The 21,567-nt window shown below is 40.6% G+C and overlaps 1 protein-coding gene across 5 annotated transcripts; it reads right to left on the bottom strand.

Annotated features, from left to right (window-relative positions):
- Window positions 1-558: 558 nt before the first annotated feature.
- Window positions 559-17,026, bottom strand: pfkfb4a (6-phosphofructo-2-kinase/fructose-2,6-biphosphatase 4a). 5 transcript variants are annotated; one of them, XM_016677085.1, is made up of 15 exons: window positions 16,946-16,962; window positions 16,737-16,915; window positions 8,734-8,850; window positions 7,757-7,853; window positions 7,599-7,665; window positions 7,454-7,528; window positions 6,976-7,032; window positions 6,637-6,758; window positions 6,326-6,533; window positions 6,103-6,249; window positions 5,294-5,398; window positions 3,705-3,834; window positions 3,054-3,116; window positions 2,907-2,971; window positions 1,837-2,528 (listed from the first exon to the last, which is right to left on the bottom strand). In XM_016677085.1, exons 2-15 carry the CDS (start codon window positions 16,786-16,788, stop codon window positions 2,469-2,471), a joined length of 1,365 nt encoding a protein of 454 aa, XP_016532571.1. In that variant the 5' UTR covers window positions 16,789-16,915; window positions 16,946-16,962; the 3' UTR covers window positions 1,837-2,468. The 5 variants fall into 5 exon arrangements, with proteins under 5 accessions (XP_007563439.1, XP_007563437.1, XP_016532571.1 ...); XM_007563377.2 differs by lacking the exon at window positions 1,837-2,528 and adding an exon at window positions 559-686 and having other exon boundaries at window positions 16,737-17,026; XM_007563375.2 differs by lacking the exons at window positions 1,837-2,528; window positions 16,737-16,915; window positions 16,946-16,962 and adding exons at window positions 559-686; window positions 10,322-10,584.
- Window positions 17,027-21,567: the final 4,541 nt, after the last annotated feature.

Below are 21,567 nucleotides of genomic sequence, written 5' to 3'. Positions count from 1 at the left end.
TTCCCACCCAATTCTAGCAACAGTTTACCATAGTTTTACTGCTCTACTCCGTTCACTCCTGTTAGCACAGACAGTTATCGTAAAGAGATTTGTTTTCATATCAGAGCAGGTTCAAAACCTACAGAATTGCACATGATCACTGAAGCCACCTTCATGTGAAATTATGATTGCACAAAGTCAAACATGCAGCATGATTATTTCGCAAAAAACACATGGTTAACACTTGAAAACACGCTACAGTAACTTCCCAGTGTCAAGTCTGCCGCCGCACAACACCAGACTTGTGTTGTCTGGTGTTGTGCGGCAAATTTACGGCTGACCGCCGTCAGCCGTAAATTTGCTGACGGCGGTCAGCAAATTTACTGACCGCCGTGAGCCGAGTGTTTACGATATGAACATCCGGGTCATAAAGGTCAAACGTTCCTCCTTAAATTCGAACAGGACAAACAAAGGACACAGGAAGAGCTACGGGTTGTGGCAGTGTGGCATGTTGTCCACCCAATCAATGGGTCACCAGTGACTGGAAATGTGAGAAACACACAAGACTGGTAGGGGTCAAGGGGGCAGGGAGTTCACTGGGGGGGAAGAGGATTCAACTTCAGTATCATCCGATTCCAGCCCAGGCATCAGAGGTGAGCAGGGACGGTCTGCAGGGCGTCTTGAGTGGTACGATGGATGTCAACGTTCTGGAAGGAGGAATGAGGCGGGGTCAGATGGGCTTTCATATCCAACACTTTGTCAGCCAATGAAATCATTCATGTCTGTTGAGTTAGTTTGGTGCAACGGAGGACAAAATCCAGAGCAGTTTGACACCTTCAATTGTTTTTATTTTTTAAATACGCCACACAATTGGAAATGGGATTTTTTTATTTTTTTTTACAAGACAAAAGAAGAAAAGTCTTTGCTGCCATTAAAGTAATCAAAGCTCCCGTTAAAATATTTACATGTTGAAGCTAAATGCCGAGCATAATTCATGAGACGCTCCTCTCTGAGCAGACGGGTGTCTGTTCTGGACACAGAGAGGACTCTGTTCAGGCCCAGAGACAGCCGCTCTGTCATCCAAGCCCAGAGGAAGCTCTGCATATGAATGACCGGGAAACATCCGAGTCCTCAGAGGGAAGCAGTACTTGGTCTGGGGAGTCCGTCAAGTATATGGCAATTTTTTTTATTTATCTCAAAGTAGCCTTTTTAGAAATCTGGTTTAAAAATTTAATATAATAACCTTTAATTTTATCAATAACCCCAGGCAGACCTGGTCAAAATGTCATATGCATGAACTGAAGCACGTTTTGAGCTTTGTCAGAAAAGTTTTTTTGTTTTTTTTTAAGGCAAAACTAAACAATTACTCAAAATATAAATTAGGATGATGCTAAATATTTACAACCATATTTAATAAACTCAACACCGTGAGTGAAAAGCTTTTTATAAAAGTTCTGCAGCTTGACATAAGGAAGGTGCTGCTGTATAAAAAACACTTAAGTGTATTTTGCCCCCAACTTATTATTTGCCTTTAAATAAAGACAAAATGGCTTTTGTCTTAAAACGAAAAAGTAAAATACAAAAGAAAATGGTGGCTAATGTAGCTCCTTGGGGAACACCAGTGGATATTGTAAGTTGAGCTTTCAGATAGTTTTTCTACATCAGTTCTGACCTCTAGACCAAATCATAAAACAGGAGGTCTAAAACTAGTACACACACACACACACACAAAAAACAGGTGTCATTTTTTTTCTCTAGTGATTGTTTGATTTATGTTTTTCTGTACTTATGTCTGAAACAAATCAGCTGTCAATGGAAACTTAAAAAAAAAGAAGCACAAGGAGAGTTTGGCAGGAATCAGAGGATGTTTGGGTGAAGTTTATTTACAAACAGCAAAACAAAAATATTCCTTTTAATTCTGATAACTGATATGAATATCCTTCAAGATCGTTCACATTATCACAGCTACATAAATCCAGCATTTTTGACTTAACACTGTTTCACATTCTAATAAGTTAAAGATTGTTAAGAAAAAAAATAATCTGCAATGTCGTGTAGGTAGATTAGAGTTTTGTTAAAAACTTTGAGGCACCAGTAAAACATCGCTAAGATGTTCAGACAGGATTTTTGCTACACATGAAAGGTGCTTCTTCAGACTGGGTGCCGGAGCTTCATTGCTTCAGGGTTTGGAGTGCAGCGTCATTTAAGAAGCTTTTCGTTCATTCTCTAAGAATGGGAGAGCGAGCACGGCGAGGCAGGATTAAAAGAAAACCCCCAAAGATTAGCAACCGGAGTCTGCTTATTTACCATCGTCACCACGCCTTTAAATGCAAGTGGAAGAAAAAAAACAACAAAAAAAAGAAAGACCAAAGAAAAGAGGTTCAATCAAGGTTTTTAAAGTGTGCATTTTGTGCGCCATAAAGGATCATTGTGCGTAATCGAGGCTAAAGGAGGGAAAGAGTAGAAGGTGTCGGAGAGCGCTAACTGCCTCACTGGTGACCTGGCACTGTAATCAAAGCCTCCTCTGACATCCGTGTCACATCTACGTTCTGTTTGATAAAAAAAACAAACACACAAAAAACAAAAACAAAGAGGTGGAGGAATCAAACACAAGGGAAACAAGAGATACACTACATACACACATTAACACACAATTTGAAACCATAAATAACTCTTCCACGTTTGGTTCTTTAAATGTTTTTTTTCTTCCTTCATTGACAATTAGCTGTGAGCCAACAGGAAAACGCTAAATATTATGCATTTCATTTCGAGAGCTAAAGCATCTTGAGGCTTTATTAGTAAAGTTTAAAATGGTGCCAAATGTTTTCTGTCAGCTTTAAAGGGAGCTTTGAACACATTCAGTGTGTTTGCACCCTGCAGACAAACGACACAACTGAGACTACGAATAACAGCGTCACGTAACCCACCTCTGGTTTTTCTCTGTGCGTGTTGACTGCGTCCACGTTGAGGCTGATGGACTCCACTTTACAGCCTGTGATGACGGATATTTGTTGGTAAAGCAATTGACCTTTTTCATTTGTTAAGCATATTGAGCACAAAGATGGCAGCCCTACCGTAGGCCACGGGGGTCAGCTTCAGCACGGTGTGCAGTGGGCACTTCAGGTACGGCAGCTCCTCTGTACAGACAGAAATCAGACGAATGAAACCAGCAGAAGCACCCCTCGCTTCCTGTGTCCATCAATACAGACATTTTAACTACATTCTTAAAAAAAAATATATATATATATATATAAGTTAAAAGAATTTGACTTCACTTAATTTCACATGACACATTTAAATATTTCTTGATATAGCTTTCAAATTCGCCTTATGAAGGATCTGGAATCATTTTTCAGACTTGATTCGTACGTCTTCTGGCTGCCAGGATTGGAGGATTTTCAGGAAAAATAAATGTCACAACTTAGCACTACTGGGTCGTCAACAAACGGAGGAAATCTGTATTTTATGTGACATGTTGAGCCATGTCTGTCGTTCATTCAGCCTGTGAGTGAGCGAGAGAGAGCAAGACTTTGGAAATTGGAGCCACACGTTGGACACCCCTACTTAACAGCATAAATATGACCAGCATTTATTTTTAAACAAAATGTTCTAGTTTCCTTACAAAACCCAAACAAATGTGTCATTTGCACATAATTCGGTTTTGGTTATTTCCCCCACAACGTTTCACTGGTTTTATTTTATGTTTGACTTCCTCAAGCACCCACCTGCCGTCTTGTCCAGGAAGTAGGCCAGCAGACAGCGCATGACCGCCTGGTGGCAGATGACCAGCACGTTCTCCTGCCTCTCCAGCTCCATGATGACGGGCTCCAGGCGCTGCACCAGGTCCTCGTAGGACTGAGCGTGGCAAAAATATTCAGAGAGGCTAATCAGGTCATCAGTCAGAAGCGGAAGGAAAATCTGCAGAGTGAGGCTTTCTCAGTAAAGGTAAACAGACTAAACATCGGAGGAGGTGGAAAATGGACAATAATGACCGGATCCGTCTTCGCCTGGGAGATTAATGGAGGGGTAATAGAAGGCGAGAGCTGACCGGGCGGACGGGCGTTCAGCGAGAAAGCCACTGATGTGAAATCTTTGGTTACTGCAGTCTCGTGTTTAGCTAAAGCCGCCTTGGAGGCCGAATGTCCAAGCAGAGTCTCATTAGCAGAGCTATTTGAATAATATGTTTGCAATGTGGTTACTGTATTAACAAAGGAGAACTGAACTGAGTCGGAGTCACTCAAATGTAGACAGTGGACAAAAACCACAAGTTCATTCATCATTTTATGTAAAGTATGTCTAAAGATTTCTGTCTATGCATATCTTTTAGGGCTGCAACTAAGCTATATTTTAGTAAGTGATTATTTTATTTGGATAAATAATTGGATTAATAAATAATTTGATTCATAATTGGAAAGCAAAAGATGCTTAATAGCAGATTTAGGTTTTTCCAGGTTTTGGACCAAGTGAAACTAAAGCTACTAAAGGTCTGGGAAGAACATATTTAAATTTTTTTATCTTAAATGCAAAATATATATATAAATATATTTATACAGTTTGGGCATAGTTACTGCTTTAAGTGTGTAGTTTTTTCAACAAACATGTTTTTTTTAGTCTGTTTACTCCAGTTAACAATTAATCAATTGCTAAATTAGTTGACGATTAATCACAATTAAGCCGATTAATCGCATTAGCCCTAATATTTTTATTGGCTGCCAATGCGCAGATGCATATCAGTAATTAAAATATGTTTGAAAAGTTAATCCTGTTGCTTGTGCATCTTTTTATTCTTCTTTCACTCAACTTTCCATCAATATGTTTACATGTGAACCATCAGCCGAGACGATCAGCGACAAACTGAGATACGATTACAAAGGTCTTCAAATTAACATAAACATATTAAAATTATTATTTCCCTAACGTTCTTATGAGGACTCATCGGTTGGTTCTGATGCCATTTGAGTTAACAGAGGCAGGTTTTAAAGTCGCCTCACTACCCACAGAAACGTGGGCCCACAAACGTTCCACAGTTTGGCTCCGATAAGGGGAGCAGAAGCCCACAGCAAACATCCAAAATGAGCAGAAATCGTCTTGCAAGTCAGCAGTAAAACTCTAAACTTACAAAGTGTCACTTTTTTTATTTCAATTCAGAACAAAATGCTGTAACTGATGACTCCGACTGGTTCAGGAAGCTTTAAATATTACTGTGAATGAATGCAAACAGTGAATTGCTTCACCGCTTTTAAGGACATCAAATGTTTGCAGGTAAAAAAAATAAAATAAAATAAAAAAGACAAGAATCACACAAAACTCTGACCTCTCCTTTTGGATAGCGATAGCGGTATTTGTCCTGGTCCCTCAGGGCAAACTCCAGGGGATAATTTTCCTGGATCTCCTCGTACATCATCTCCTCACATACACCCTAAAAATTACCACACACATTGAATAAAAAAAATAAAATGGATAAAACAAGTTACTTACAAACAGAACTATGAAAACAGCACCTGATGGTCCCTTATGGTAATTTCTACCAAATACTGTATTACTTATTGACATTTTCAGTCAATTGATGCTTGTTCTATTTAATAAAGAGCACAAGAAGAAAATATTGTGGTGCTAATGTCACTGAAGTTCGTATCTGATTGAAAGATTGTGATTTAGCTCTAGATTAAAGGAGTATTTCACTGTTTTTGGTGAAATCTAGACAAACATTTGATCCTCTGTGGTGTTAAATCTTACACATCTACACTAAATTTGATGATTCTAATCTGAACAGAAATCCCTTTCAACACAGTTTTTAACGAAACTCTTGAAACTATTTGAAGAAAAAATTTATTTCTGAAGGTTTTTGGCAAATGGTACGACCATCGACAGCATGAAGATTACAACGCGTAGACTGTGTTGTGGCCATTATTTCTCACTACAAAAAAGATTGTGTAGCCTTTATTCACAGGAATTTCATGTGGTAAAAAAAAAAAAAAAAAAAAAACATGAAGCAAAGCTGCTAAAGGATTGGGAATCGAACCCTGGATGGCTGCTCTACCGTTAGCCCGATGGTCCAAACCTGAAATCACTCTTTAATACACAACTGAAGTTCAGAGAAGGGAAGCGATGAGGTGAACTCACCGCGTCGATCTCGTTGAGGACCTTCCACTGCTCGTAGGGGGCGTTGAGGGCCTCTGCCGTCTGGATGGTTCTCTTCATCTGGCTGGTCCAAACCTTCAGCTCGCTTATTTCCTGCGTCTGGATGAACTGGTTCAGCTTCTTAGCAAACTGGACGGAGAAGAAGGACGTTTGTTTTACTCTCCTAGACTTCAGGCTACATTTCTGAGGACTTCTTCTCTTCTACCTCTTTCCCCCTCGGCGTGAGACCCGAGTCGCCTCCGATCCGACCCTTGACGTTGAGCTCGCTTTCTCCGTGGCGACACAGGTAGATGGAGCGCGGCGTGATGTGGATGTTCATGAGGTAGTAGACGATCCGGCTCTGGACGTGGTCCAGCACCCTGTTGACCAGGTAGCGCTGGCCGACATCCATAATCTTGATGAAGGAGAGATCCCTGAAAGGAGACGACGGTAAGTTGGCTCGGCTTTCATAGCTTCGAGTCAAACGGCCGACTGCGAACCGGTCAAGTCTCGTTGGATGTCATTGTTGGTCCTGACCTGTCCAAGACCTCGTCCAGCGTCTCGTAAGAGTTTTCATAGCACTTTATCCTCTTCATGAAATCCTCCACCGCTTCTTCCGTGTTGCAGTTAGTGTAATCGGGGCTTCCCAACTTTACTTGCTGAAAAAAAAATTTTTTAAAAAGAAAAAAACAAATCATCACCTTTTTCACGTTTTGTCACTTCATATCACAGTTTCTCATTAGGATTTTATGTGACGCATCAAAAAAAAAGTATTATTGTGGTGTAGATTAGATTTTCTTCAGCAGGAACATGGAAACTGTGGCTAAATATATGAGAAACATGAAGGAGAGGGGCTTCTGCAAAGCCGCTACTTACAACGATGTTTTCCTGAATGACTTCAGGGTCTTCACACACCGACTCTACAAAAAAAGCCTAGAAGAAGAGGGAGAAAAAACAGGTTCAGTGCAGCCACCATTAGAAACATTCACTTTACATCTTTACATGACAGCCATGATCACAAATTTTACTGGACAATAAATGATGCCAGGAATTATCACAATAAAGGCTAATACTGCTTCTTCCAGACCTTTTTCAAGAAATTCAAATAAATCAACTCTCTTAAAGATCAACAAACTTCAATTTTGTAAAGAACGCTTAACACCGGAACGGGAAGAACCAAAAATAAATGAACAAAACGAGCAAAAACAATAAATAAAACAAAAAAATGAAAACCACACACATTTTTGCAAGCGAAAATCGACCTCCAAGGAATTAGAATCATTAGAAAGGAAATTACTGAGTTCATGTAAATTTTGAATCGATTTACTGCAGGCTTTACGACAGGAGGTTTCACCTTAAAACCATTCTGTTCTGCAAACTCCAGGATGGTGTCCCTTCTCTCTCTGGTGGTGTTTGTTGCATCAAAAACCTGCCAAACAGAAACTGCAGTTTCAGGCGAGTCTCTTAATGCATAAAAACAAAGAAAAGTTTTAACATACAGCGACTTGGCCTCCTTCCTCTGTTAAATATTGTCGCACGTCATTCAGAGCCGCTGAAGCACACTGCCTGCAAACACAAAGCAGACATTCGTATATTTGCTGCTTAAGAAGAAGAAAAACAAAAAAAACGTTAGCATAGCGACGGCTACGGATTATACCTTCTGATCTTCAACCCTTCCTCGTTGTCGGGACGGAAAAACTCAAAGGACTCGTAGATCTTCAGGAACTCCCTCCGGTATTGTCCAACATTGAACTCTGGAGAAAAAAAAGAACAGGAAAACAAATAAATACTTTCTGATGTTTGTACAGCTGGAGTTCCCTGTCTCTGATAAGTTCGCCTCTGTTCACCGTGGATGAAAACGCCGAGAAGTCGTCACGGATGTGCACAGATGGACACTGTGTGGCGCTAGAGTGTCTGTCCCTTTAACTTTGGAGAGATAAAGTGCTTCTTTTTGATGATCCCAGATGGTACTTCTGGATTTAAAAGCCTACATTACCACCACCCTATATTTTTGTCAAATTCTAACAAACACTTAATACTGGAGCTGGAAGACGTTTTAAATATCCAAAATAAACAAAACAACAGAAACAACAAAAACAATGAATTATGAAGTTTATGTGAACAAAATTCTCTTTAAAAGAAGATAATTTTTTATATGTAAATATTTGAGTAAAATAAACATTATTTTATTCTCTCAACTACTGACAACATGTCTCTGAAATTCCAAGCAAACATTTAGTATTTATTTTCAGAAAATGAGAAATTGTCAAAATAACACAAAAGTTGCAGTGCTTTCAGACCTGAAATAATGCAAAGAAAACAAGTTCATATTCATTTAGAAACAACAAAAGTAATGTTTTAACTCAGGAAGAGTTCAGAGGTCAATATTTGGTGGAATATCAATGGGGGTCAGTGCAGTGGGCTCTTAGTTTTATCCTGAGCTGCACATGTATTTGTATATTCTCATCTGTTTTATTTGGACAATTTTTATTTTTTTTTTTTAAATGAAAGGTGACTTCAAAGACAAACGTCTTTATTTTCATGTGAGTGGCAGTGAGATTAAGACAACTATCCAGAAGCGAGGAACCAAAACCTTCCCAGCCCCAAAATGTCTGAGTCACTGGAAGTTAGTACCTCTGGTCGGCACGCCAATCCAGTTCAGGTAGCGGGTCAGCTTCTTGGAGATGTAGGTCTTTCCTCTTGCAGGCAGGCCCACAGTGACGATCAGGGTGGGACAGTTGGTCATACATACTAGAACAACGGAGGGAAAGAGAAAACCTCTGTCATCACGTTTTATGAGTATGGAAGACATAAAAAAATGCTTTCAGCCTGAAAACACAAGGGTAATCACTCCAATTATCTTCCCCAGCTATAAAAAAGTAAATGCCGGTACACTTTTACTGCATGCTTAATTATTCCCTTTCATCATGTGTAATTAAAAGGAAAATATCTCATGCTAGAATGTTTTTATTTTTTATTTTTATGAGGGCTGGTCAAGGAGCAGAGGTCACTTTGTTTCCAGGACGTGTCGCTATGGTTGTGAAACGCTACATCAGGAAGGCGAGGAGCAGCTTTCACCATCGGGGCCCTTATTACCCGGTCAGAGAGCGCATAGTTTGCATGGTTCGTTTCTTTGTCATTGTGAGACACGGAGTACTTGTCACACCGGCTTTCTGAAATCTGTATCTAGCTTTGCTTTTGTTGCACGCCCAACCAGCCGGTAACGTCACTCCACCTCAGCAGATCCTACAGAGCGGCTCCGACGTTCGCGTCTGATTCAGTGTCTGATTAAAGCAACTTCTGGTTAGCCCCGTAGATCAAAATTTTATTAGAAACAACAGAGGCTTCATACTTTTTTATAAATTTCATAGGTTGTACTGGTTTAAGAGGGCTTCTCCTAAAGTGTTTCAAAGTTAAAAGAACTCACTCTCTGTGTGTTTTCACCAAATTAATAAAGGTTTTACAGAGTAAAAATATTCACTTATGGTTAGATTTTAAAAATATATATATATTAATCTTGAACTGCAGCTTAACAAAAGTACAGAAGCTGTCCGAAATTATGTGCAGCCCAAAGCAGAATTCGATCCAAATTTCTACAAATTTTTCACTCTTATAAACTTACCTATGAATTTAAAGTGTTTAGGTTTATATCCACTTTCAGGGACCCCGACGGTCCTAAACAGACGCTTAGTTTGCTTTTGCTTTGGGCTGGCTGAAGCCAAGCACCAGAACAGCCTGCTGAGTCGGGTGCTAACTTCAGGCTAGTCAGTAAGATAAAGATATAAAATGTCGCGACATTTTAAACCACTCTGTGGCCCGCCACAGTCTGTGAGCAGATAAAAACGAGTGACTATCACACGGCAAGTCTTCCGCATGAATGCAAAACAAACAGTTCCTGTCTGTCAACTTCTGGGGCTTCGCCTGGCGCAGAAGCGAGGCAGAGATTAACAGAAGCGGGTCTTTTCTCCTCGGCGGGAGCACATCTCATCTGCGGGGAACATTATGTGAATCCTTACATAACCGTGCGAGCCAGATTGCTGGAGCGGCAGCGCTGCATCTGAACTCTGCACACTGTTCCCCCCCAACACACGCTTCAAAACAGACTGACTGACGCAGCGCTAATTCATCATTAAAGGGCGAGTTCACCAACATACGCGTCTCGTTAAAGAGCCAGCAATGGTAACGCTAACCTAGCAACTGTCGCCACGTCGTCTATACGCACCCCTTCGATGAGAAATGTGTTTTTCAGGAAGGCCATTTTTATTTGGCATCCATATCTTCTTCAAAGGGTTTTGGGTGAGTTCCCGTGGACTGAACGTGGATTTGTCCTCCATGTCGCTCTGCTGTGAGGCTGAGGCGGCCGCAGCGGGGACACTGACCCGGGGAAGCTTCCCGTGATGCTGCTCCGAAGGTGACCGGTGTTTCATCCGCGCGGCTCAGTTCAGATGGAAACAGACCCGCAACTGCCGCTCGCGCTCTCACTCTCTCTCCCCCCGGTTAGTGTTGTGGTCACGTGCTCAGTTTCGCTTCAATGGGACCTAACACCGGCGACTCAGTATGGCAAGATATATTAACATTTAATCACAAACTCCAACCTTTACTTTTTCAGAATCAGCAGCTATAATATATGGCCAAGTTTCAGGACAAACAAGGGACTCCACCTTACGTAATTTTTTTTTTCAAGAACTTAAAAAAATTAATAAAAATGTAGCAAATTTAATCGGAAATAAAGTTTTTTTCTGTGAAACAAACAGCAATGTCATTTACTCTTCGCCAAAATATTGTGAACTTTAATATATCTGATGCTGCTGTTACACCTAAATTCCCCGTATGTAGCACAATAAAGCCTACTTCTTTTTGTATTATAAATAGAATTTTTAAAGTCAAAATTTACATTACAACCAAGAAAATGCTAATATATCCAATGGAATACACAATTTGTATCCAGCTACTTCACACATTTTCCCTAATTTAAACTTATCTTCTTTGTAACAATGCCGTTCCATGAAATCCTCTCTATTTACTGCCAAATTTATAAATCTATATGTAAATGATAATCACGAGCAAATTGGAACTAAAGTAAAAATCCTTTTTTTTGTGTGTGCACAGACTTGACTAGAAAAGTTAATCCAATTCTCCTCCGAGCAATGAAATGCAATTTGACTTGCCATACTAGACCGTAACGACGGAAGTATAGGCGCAACATTTCTTCCTGTTCACCCATAGAATACGTACAGAGAAAAGCACTTTAGTTGGATTGGGAGCAGTAATTAATTTGACTGATGAACCTTGAATAACATGACAGACCCATTCAGCCATAAACTATTATAACACCAGGATAAGCACAGATAGGACTAGTAAGGCAACAGGTTGACGTTAGATAAAATGTACAATGTGCACTGCCAGCAAAAATATGATCAAGATATTTTCTAATGTCGTTAGATTACAACAACAGGGTTTATTCAATTTTATATCGTGCTTGACTTGGACAAAGTAAAACATAACTATATAAAGGAAAGAAAACAAAACATGGTTTGTAAAATTCTTTTATACAAATTAAATTTTGAAAAATGACATGTATTTTGATTCAGCCTCTTTATGTGCCAGTGCTTTGCAGAAACATATTTTGATACAATTACAGATACAATTGCATCTGCATCTGTATTGTTTCTGTAATTGCAGATTTAATTTAATGTATTTAATTAAATGTGATGTCGACACAATGAGTTTAACCCACTGTCCTAAGAAGTTACACAATTAGTAGATAGAGTCCACATTTATGTGAATTAATCTGCAAATGTAGCTGATCTGCGAAGGGCACAGACATTTGTCAAAGAATATTAGAAAACCCAAAAAACACATTAGGTCAGGGAGAAAGATGTGGAGAAGATCAAAAGCATTTAAGAGTTATCAAACAATATGACTACCTTTGAAATCTCACAGAGCTCCATCTAATCTTTCATCAGAAAATGGAAGAATTTTGGCCTGACTGCAAACCCATAAAGACATGGCACACAAAAAGGAATGACGAGCTAGCCAAAGGAGCGCATTAATCAGAGATGCTGCCAAGAAGCTCTGGGTAACTTTGGACGGGATGCAGAAATCCACAGCTCAGGTGGGAGAAAAGTTTCATTCTGGAAAAGAGTTGAGGATCAGATAGTCAAATTCATAAATTATATTTATGCAGACGAAACGATGATCCTTAAAATACTCCAAGTCGCTAAAGAAGAAATGGCCTCTGAAACACAACAAAATGAAGATCAGCAAGAGGAGAAGGAGCCCTCTAAGAAATCTACATGTGAGAAAAGGAGAGAGAACCGGGAAATGAAAGCGGTCTCTGAGCTGGAAACCTTCAATAATCAAAAGATTTCTGGAGAAAACTCTGAACAACAAGACGTTTAAATGACAGAAACAGCTGAGAATCAGACAGCCACCTTCAAAAATTTGATTTATACAGATGAAACTGAAAAAGAAATGATCTCTGAAACGCAACAAGACGAGGATCAGCAAGTGGAGAAAAAGCTGTCTAGGAAATCTGAATATGAGAAAAGGAGAACGGCAGCGACGAAAGCTGCCGCTGAACTGGAAGCTCCAATAAACCAAGCCAAGATGGACACTTCTGAAACTCAAAACTCTGGCAAAGAAGCCAAGACTCTGGCACCATAAACTGTGTTAGAAGTAAAACAGAGAACCTGCAGGCAGTTTTTGAGCAAAAAGAGAAACAACTTGCAGCTTCCTCTGATGGACTCTACAACCAAAGTGAAATCTAGCCAGGAAGGGGAAGAACTACAATATAAAACATCCACAAGTAGGGAGTCACAAATAGAAACTCCTGGCCGTCTCTGAGCTTATGAGGAAACCTGCTTTCCTGTGTTGCTACAGCACCTCATTGTATTTGAGATTGTGTTATCCAAGCACAGTGGTTTTCTGTTGACATTACATCAGACGTGACGCCAGACAACATTCGCCTGATTCAACAACAATATCTTTGCTGAATGAAATGCTAACCTTTTAAAATCCGAGCTAATCTTTCAGCACTGCTTATACTTGGAGAGCCTAGGGAGAAAAACTCCAGCTATGAGAGTGATTCTGGTTGAATCGTGGTACACATAAGAAGTTGTAAGTTCTTAACTGCTGAAGTTTTTTTTCTCAGTAAAACCTTGCAAACTATTCATATCGCTTAATCTTTTTGAAGTTTACTCAAGTTACAATTACAAACTTCAATGTAGTTTATCATGATTTAATGGCATAGTCCAAAACAAAGTGGCACATAGATGGAGTAGAAGGAAAATAAGATGCAGTTTTCAACCTTTCAACCTCTTAATAAATACTGAAAAGAGTATTTATAATTTGGTAGATACCTTGTACAAACACCTTTAACTGCAAATGCAGCTGCAGCAGACTGAAAGTGTGTCCATTTCTCTTCTTTCTCTTTTCACATCACGGTTATGTTGAAATTTGTTTTTGGCCCATTACATAAAATCTTAGCACTTCTTTCTCACGTCACTTTCAGACAAACGACACTAGGTGGCACTATTGCACTCCCTTCAGCTGTCAATCAGGCGCGCTAATAATCACTGCACATTGACACCAGCATGTCCTAAACAAAGCTGAAACAAAGGACATATTTCCAACACCTACATACAATTACATCTTTTCTTCATAAAATGTCTGCTTTGTTTCAAGGAGCTTCTCAGAATCTATCTCCATCCAGGGCGAACAGAAACCCTCAGTGTGTGTGTGTGTGTGTGTGTGTGTGTGTGTGTGTGTGTGTGTGTGTGTGGGCCAAGTGCAGCCACCTGAAAACACCACAGCGACAGGACTTCTCCCGAGCAGGACCAAACGTTTCTGCAAGAACGTTTCCAGGTTAGTAGGCCTATCTGTTTGGTGCTTTTTCTTTTGCGCTGATTATATTAAGCTCAGAGTCACGCAGATGGAGCTGCAGAGCCTGTGACCTAAATGTGGCGAGATGGAGGCGTTTCTAATTAAATGACTGCAACATCCATCGTTCCCTTACTGCTGGCGGACCATGATTTAAGTCGGGTTCATAGGGTCCAGGAAGAAAAGTGGCTCCCGTGACTCACAACATATTTTTAGAATTTCAGCTGTCTAAAGTAAACATGCTGCAGAGCTTTTATGATCCTGTACAAACTGAGACGGCCCTTATCGGCCTGCGCTCATCTGGTGGGTCATGTTTTTTTTTTTATTTATCTGATGGTCTCGACTGTAGCTGAATGGGGTGGCTTGAGACGCTGTTAGTCCATGCACTCTCATAAAATCTACAAACTTTTAATGTATTTTCATGAATTTTACAAAGTAAGAACACATGCATTTTGTCAAAGAGGGAAATACTACGATGCAGCTCCAAACTAACCAAGACATGGCCGTCCAGCTGAGCCGACAGGTCCGGCAGGGAGAGCATTGATCAATAAAGCGACCAAGAGGGCCATAGTAACGCTGGAGGACCTGTCGCCATGACAACTTAAATCTATCATTTGTGGGAAAGAGGCAAGAAAAAAAATCTATCGCTGTTAGAGAGAGGTAAATAGTCTTATTTGTATGTGAACAAGTGTGCTCAGGTCAAAGTTCAGCCACATATAAAATGAAATAATTTCAGAACAAAATTGCCTCCATCATCAAACACGGCGGTGGCAGCATTATGCTCTGTGAATGCTCTGCTTTCTTTTTTTTTTTAAGCAGGGACAGAAAAAATGCTGCAAGTTGATGGGAGGATATATCATTTTGAATCAACATGAAAAATAAACGTTATTTTGAAACAAAATTGCTGTCACCATAGAACAAGGTAGTGGCAGCATCATGGTGCTAGGATGCTTTTTTTTTTAAATACATACATAATTATTTTAACTGGGACAGAGAAATTGATGGGAGGAAAAATCATTCTGGATCAACAAGAAAAATGAAAGTATTTCAGAACAAAATAATTTCTATCATGAAACATGTTTTTCTTTTTCTTTTTTTAGCAGTTTAGCAGAGCAAACAATAGTGTCTTCTGAAAAAAAAGCAGTTGGACTAGCAAATGATCTTAGGTCGATGTCTGAGTTAATCTACAGCCACAGATACAATAACATTGGTTAGATCAAAGCAAAGTTGTGGTTAAAATTAAGTCAGCTAAAGACTAGACCTGGAATGTCGAAATTGTTTGTCACATGAGCCAAAAGTAATATGGGGCCAAATATAATATCATTTTTAAAAACTAAAACTAGCAAAAATTTTGTTTTTTTAAACTTACTCAGCAATACATTAAGCATGGATGATTTTTTTGTTTGTTTTTTGTAGGAAATGGATCATACATGCACAATTTAAAATTATTTTTGTGCGTTTCCCTTGTTCATGGAAATGTATCCAGTTGGCTTATTGTTCTGGTCTCAATTTAAGAAGTTCTCAGCAATAAAAACAGTCTTCATTCAAAAACACTTTCGAATTCCAGTCTGCTTTATCACAAGCAGACTGGAATACACCAGAGTGTGCACTAAACCTGTTCAGGAGCCACAAATGGCCCCCGGACCGTCACTTTGTCCACCCCTGATCCAGACCTCACACCACAGCTTTACAGCTGATAAAATGCTGTCCGTTCACTCTGACTGAGCTTTCAATCTGGCCATGCGACAACACATTAACTCAGAGGGCTGAATTCAAAAGCACACCACACTTTTAAGATTTTTATTTAGCCTTAACATTCTGCACCAAGTTATCTCAGTTCTTGCTGCTGAAACCGAAACCCAGGCAGAGTTGTGCACTCCTTTTTGGTAAAACACTGACGTCTGTGACAAAATGTCAAAGGTTAAGGTTGACGCCTGCTGTTTTAAGGCACTTTAGAGCAGCTATTTATGTTGGAAACAGATTCTTCAGTGAGGTGTCTCGCATAGTTTACACCAGAGCATGAACAGGAAGCAGAGCTCAGCTCCTCCTCCTCCTCCCAGCAGCTGCCAGGCTCTGATTGCAGCTAGCTGCCTTTTAGCCCGGACAAGTCACTTCCCAATATAGAAGTGTGTGATAACCGTATCCCTTCAGTAAGGATCCAGCTCCGAAGCCCGGATCAGGGGCTTCAGCATGACGTAACTGGACTGGACGTGTTGCGTCGCGGCGGTCCAGTCTAATAAGAGCCGCACAATCACAACAACAAACAGCTGTAAACAATCCGACCACATACAACCCCACACAGCCATCATATTTGCCGCAGAGACAATGACAACCACCGACCGAGACCGAAGATTACATTGAGACGGAACGTCTCGTCCTGATTTCTCTTTTCTTTCCATATTCCGTTTATTAATATAAATCTAACATGTTAGTCTGAAGCCCGGATCGACCCGCCTGCCTCTCCATCCCCTGTTGCGGTCCAGGCTGATGTTACCAACAGGCTGCGTACTGTAAACAGCAAAGATTATCGTCAGATGCTAAATGTAGGGGAAAGGTGAAAGCAGCGCCAGCAGCAGCAGCAGCGCTGCTACGTCTTAAAGAGACGTGTAGACCCCACGGTCGCTTCCTGTATTTTTGCTAAAATGACAGCAACAACGCAGCTAAACGCACGGATTCAAAAATAATAGTAGTAGTAATAATAATCATAATTAAAAAAAACAAAAACAAAAACAAAACAAAACAGCGACGTGTCTTACCCGCCTTGCCCTGGTTTTGCGTGGACTTGCATCGGCTGGAGCAGCCTCTCATGGTCGTGGAAGAGTGTCTGATGGAGCGCAGTGCGTGGCGGTGAGTACGTGCCTCCAGCAGCAGCCCGCACACCACTCCAGTGATGCTGGAGCACACACACACCCCCTCTGTGTGTGTGTGTGTGTGTGTGTGTGTGTGTGTGTGTGTGTGTGTGTGTACGTGAGATAGCGAGGGACCTGTAGGTAGGGAGGAGACTTGTACAGAAATGGATGTGATGAAGGAGTTGCCTCTACCTGTCTGTCCTCCTCCTCCTTCTCCTCAGCCTCCTTCGCCCCACCCACCATCTGACAGCTGGGTGGCCGCTGCACCCGCCACTTTGTAGGGGCTGGACCTTTCAGATGACACGGGGGAGTGAAACTCAGGAACCGCACGGTCTGCGTGGTCGGAAACCCTCAAATGAATTACATTTGCATTGAATTAGCAGGGATTTCGCGGAAATTTTTGAAAAATTAAACTTTTTTATTTAATTCAGGGTGACTTGCATTAAAAGAAATCTTTAACATACACGCAACAAAAACTTAAAAAAAGTTAATGCTTTTTTTAATGTTGGACAAAGTTTCTAGGAACCTTCAAAGAAAACATTTCTGTTCCATAGGGGTAAACCACGAAGAAGAAGACTTAAGCCAGTAAGTAGCAACAAAACACAAATTTCGTTGTTTGCCAGCCGCCAATAACATCAAATCTAAATCTTCTTCTGAAGAAGACCCTCTTATGCTATATTCCACTTGTACTCGGAACTAGGAAATCCCCACTTTCCTGTCGAAAATAAAATTAACAGTAATGCCCTCCTATGTCCGACTGCCCTCAGCTTTTGAGTGATTTTGCATTTCAAAATGGCCGCATAAACGGATGTAGTTCAAATGTGTTTATTTCATAAGACACACATGTAAAATCTATGCTACGTGTAAATTGAACAAATTAAAAGTGTTGTTTGGAAAATAAAGCTTAAAATGACGCTTGTAAGATATATTACAATACAAACAACCTCTACGGGCGTCGCCATATTGAAATCCCGACTAAATAACTACAGTTGTTACCTGGGGTTTGACGTCAAACCCAGCCCCGATATCCGTCTTCCAAAGTGACTGGACTGGACAGCATAAACCCACAGCGCGTAGGCAGGTCAAGGAGCCATCTTGCCACCACACGCTGGGCAGATCTCCAGAAAAGCAGCATGAAGTATCATGTCAGGGTCACAAGTCTCCATAACAACAATTCTATGATATTTGTGGGCAGTGCCGTCTGGTTGATTGGGAGTGATGCCTTAAAAATAAAAAGCTTTCTCTGATCTGCCATGGCAAACATAAATGTGAAGAGTTTGCCAAATTTGACTTGGACTTTTAAAAAAAATTTATTTATTTATTATAAATAAAAAAAAAGGTGTGCTCTAGTCATGCGAGACTGGGACTGAGCGTTCGAGTGAAACAAAAATCCATTCCATGTGGAATTGGTGTGAAACAATCAATTACTAGCCCACCCACACTGAGTAGAAAAACACCATCTATACCATGGAGTACAGCAGATGATGTATGATGCTGTGGGCCCGTTTCACTTCCAAATTTTTAGGGTGTTGTGTCATGAAGGAGACGAGGAGATATTAAATAAAAATCTGAGATGCAACTGAGAAGAAAATGAGGAAAATGGAAAAGGCGTCATTACTGGGTCTCTGAGCAGATTAATGATCCAAAACATGTTCCCACATCAACACAGAAGTGTTCGACTAAACAAAAATATATATTCCACAGACCTACATCCCACAGAAACCCTGTGAGATGAGCTATAGAGACAACAGCAGAGGACTCGGAACACTGGACAAGATGTTGTAAAGACTTGCCCTATCGGGCAAAGGTCATTGCACCAAGTATTGGCCTGAATGCCTAAAATATCTGAGCGAGAAGTGGCAACTCAGGTTCCATCAGATGCTTAAATTTGCAAGGGTTTTGCTTGTGACATTTCAATAAGTTAGTATTTTGATCATGTTTTGATTTGCATTTTGGTAAGGCCACTGCTAACCCAGATCCATTCTGCCATTTTGATATAGATTAACTTCTGAACTCGGGATCATTGAAACAATGCATGAGCCAGTTTCAGCTGTCGCAGAGCCGGCCTCACCTTTGAGTTGAGAACATTTAGGAATACCTATCCCTTCTCTGTAGTGGATTAGCAGTTCAAAGAACCAACAGGGTGCTACAGCTGGACTAATACAAGTTATAACTAATACCTTATGTTTCTCAAGTCTGTCATCAAAATTAGTCTCCACAGATTCCCCTGCCCGTAGGAATCTGCGTGTCATTCAGCGATTGGTCGGCTCTGTCCTAGCTAGTGTTTCAAAACAAACATCATGGAAGATAATAGGTCTGATTCCCTGTAAATGAGTTGAGTCACAAATGTTTTTCAGAGATCTGAAGTTTTGTAAATGATTCCAAGTTAGGCGACGAATTCCAAAAACATTATCCAGGGATTTCTGGGTAGATTAACCAATCGATGAAACATTTGGTCAATGGATTCAAGCTCCTTATAATCAAATCTCTGCCTTTGTGACAATAAATGTGGCATTGCGTGTTATGGTTGCACAATTTCACCTTAGTCATGAATGTCTAGAGGAAATTTTTCCAGAAATCTGGCAGTTTGTTCTGATGCAACTTTGGAAAACATGCTGACATTTTATTTCTCTAGAACCAAGAAACTTCTACTGGCAGCAGCTCCAAACCAACCATACATGTTCAGGCTTATTCTAGCATTGATCCATTGCATTAACTTATTATTGGCAAGACCTGACCTCCGTGTTGTTACGTCTCCTCATGTGCATCATGCCAACTCATCCAAACATTTGAGACGAGTAAACGGCCAAAGCATCTGCTTCAACAAAGATTGCTTTTGGTTGTTAAATTAAGCTTGCTTTACGAACTGGTTGACATGAAAGAGAACGCGTGTTTATCTCCATGGCTTTCCTGGCTAATTGTGCCCTTTATACAACTTTAGGAAGAGGTTTGGAGGTTTCCAAGGGAACCGCAGCTAGACGAACTGGTGTATCTGGTGTGTCCAAGAAGCAATGAGTCCTTTCTTTACGTAACTGAACCCAGACGAGGCATGCGCCATCTTGTTGCAGTGTTTGTTTGAGGAGAGAACAAGTGTGGCATAATAGAAAGTAAATCTCATCTCATAGTGCTGGGACATGCAGAGAGGTCCCAGCACTATGGCTCTCTAAGGATAACATAAGCATCATGTGACTTGTCTGTGAGGACTGGAGGCTATTTTAGTAGGAACAGCAGCAGCATATGACAGCGCATGGCAGTGACTGTAGAGCCAGAGTCTGGAAAGGACGGGAGTTCATCTCAGCATTTTCCAGGTTTTGATAAAATTAAAAAAATAGAAGATGGAGTAATATTTACATTTATGTGGTTTATGTCTTTTAACCTAGTTTAATGCATTTCTTCCTTCTTTGAATCCTCTCTTCCTTCCTTGTGTCCATCTTTTCTCTGTTTCCTCCTGCCTTGATGTCTTTCCTATATTTCTCCTTTCTTCCTCGTGACCTTCTCTCCCTTTATCACTCACTCACTCACTTCCTCTATCCAGTATATGGGGGCGCCTATTCTACCACTGATCCACGTGCAATCACTTTCTTTTCATTCTTTTCTCCCTCCATTCTTGCTTCCTTTATGTCTTTCAGCTTTCAAACTTTTGTCCTTCCTTTATTTTCCCTTTAAGTCTTTACTTCTTTTATAGCGTCCTATCACATTCCTTGTGTCCTATTTTTCCTTCCTCCCTTCCGTTATTCTTTCCTTCCATCCTTTCTTCTTTGCCTCCTTCCTTCTTTGTGTCATGCTTTTCAGTCTCTGTTTTCTTTCAAGTTTTCATTGCTAAATCCCGCCCGATTTTCTAGGGAACTTTTTAATGACCGGGTCTGGAAAAGTGTGAAACATTGACACCAAACTGTTCAAGCAGAGCGAGTGGCTGCACGTCTGTGAGTTAATGAGGCGCTCACACTACGTAAACACAACTAATCAGACGTTTCAATCCGAGCCAAAAAAAAACAAAAGACATAACCAGAAGGCATCAGGGAAAGTTCGGACAGCACTGGACTATGCATGACAGGGAGGTCAGGTGACATTTGTAGGTCACAGAGCTCTTCATTGACCCCCTCCTCCCTCCACAACACATTCCTTCCCAAAAGGCCAAACTGATCAGTGTCCCTGCTCCACCCGCGAGACACTCCTCACGTCCTCCTGTCTCCAAACAGCCAGGAACATACCAGTCCTGCTGGTCTGAGATCAAGCTATTAAAATGTGCCTACATAGAATGACTGAGCAGATCATCAACAACATCAAGGAATGTCAGGAGCTTCAGCATCAGACACTTCACAGGCCTGTTTGTTTGTAAACCACAGGTGAGGGCGGGTGACTTTTGTGGAATACCGCCAGCAGGAAGTTCAGGAGTCACTGTTGCACCACCATGTTAACCGTGCATCAGCGATGCAGTGGATGGCGTAATCGTGACCAGCTTTGTTTTTCGTGAAATGACGCATAATCACAGACAAAAACATCTCGCTGCTGCTGCTTCAAGATGAAATTCACAATCTGTGAAATTCCAGCAATAAAAAAACAAAAGAAAAGGAATAAACTCTTGTACTAAATATAATTTCCTCTTGCTGTGTTTACAGCCGTATCTCATCATAACCGAACCAAACCAAAGAGGAACTCACAGTTGAAACCAGTTGTTTACATACACCAAATAAAAGACCCGTTTCCCACGGTGTGAAGTTAAACGTCTGCTACATTA

Source organism: Poecilia formosa, unplaced genomic scaffold (assembly GCF_000485575.1).
Source record: "Poecilia formosa unplaced genomic scaffold, Poecilia_formosa-5.1.2 Scaffold147, whole genome shotgun sequence".
Classification (NCBI taxonomy): Eukaryota; Metazoa; Chordata; class Actinopteri; order Cyprinodontiformes; family Poeciliidae; genus Poecilia; species Poecilia formosa.
This window is presented reverse-complemented; position numbering and strand designations above follow the sequence as displayed.

What these genes read in the sequence shown, in the direction of transcription:
- pfkfb4a (XM_007563375.2), bottom strand. Translation starts at nt 10,526, where the DNA reads ATGAAACACCGGTCACCTTCGGAGCAGCATCACGGGAAGCTTCCCCGG. An exon ending in CTTCCTGGACAAGACGGCAG is followed by an intron (nt 3,117 to 3,704) that starts GTGGGTGCTTGA and finishes CTGTCTGTACAG; the next exon opens with AGGAGCTGCCGTACCTGAAG. An exon ending in GCTGACCCCCGTGGCCTACG is followed by an intron (nt 2,972 to 3,053) that starts GTAGGGCTGCCA and finishes CCGTCATCACAG; the next exon opens with GCTGTAAAGTGGAGTCCATC.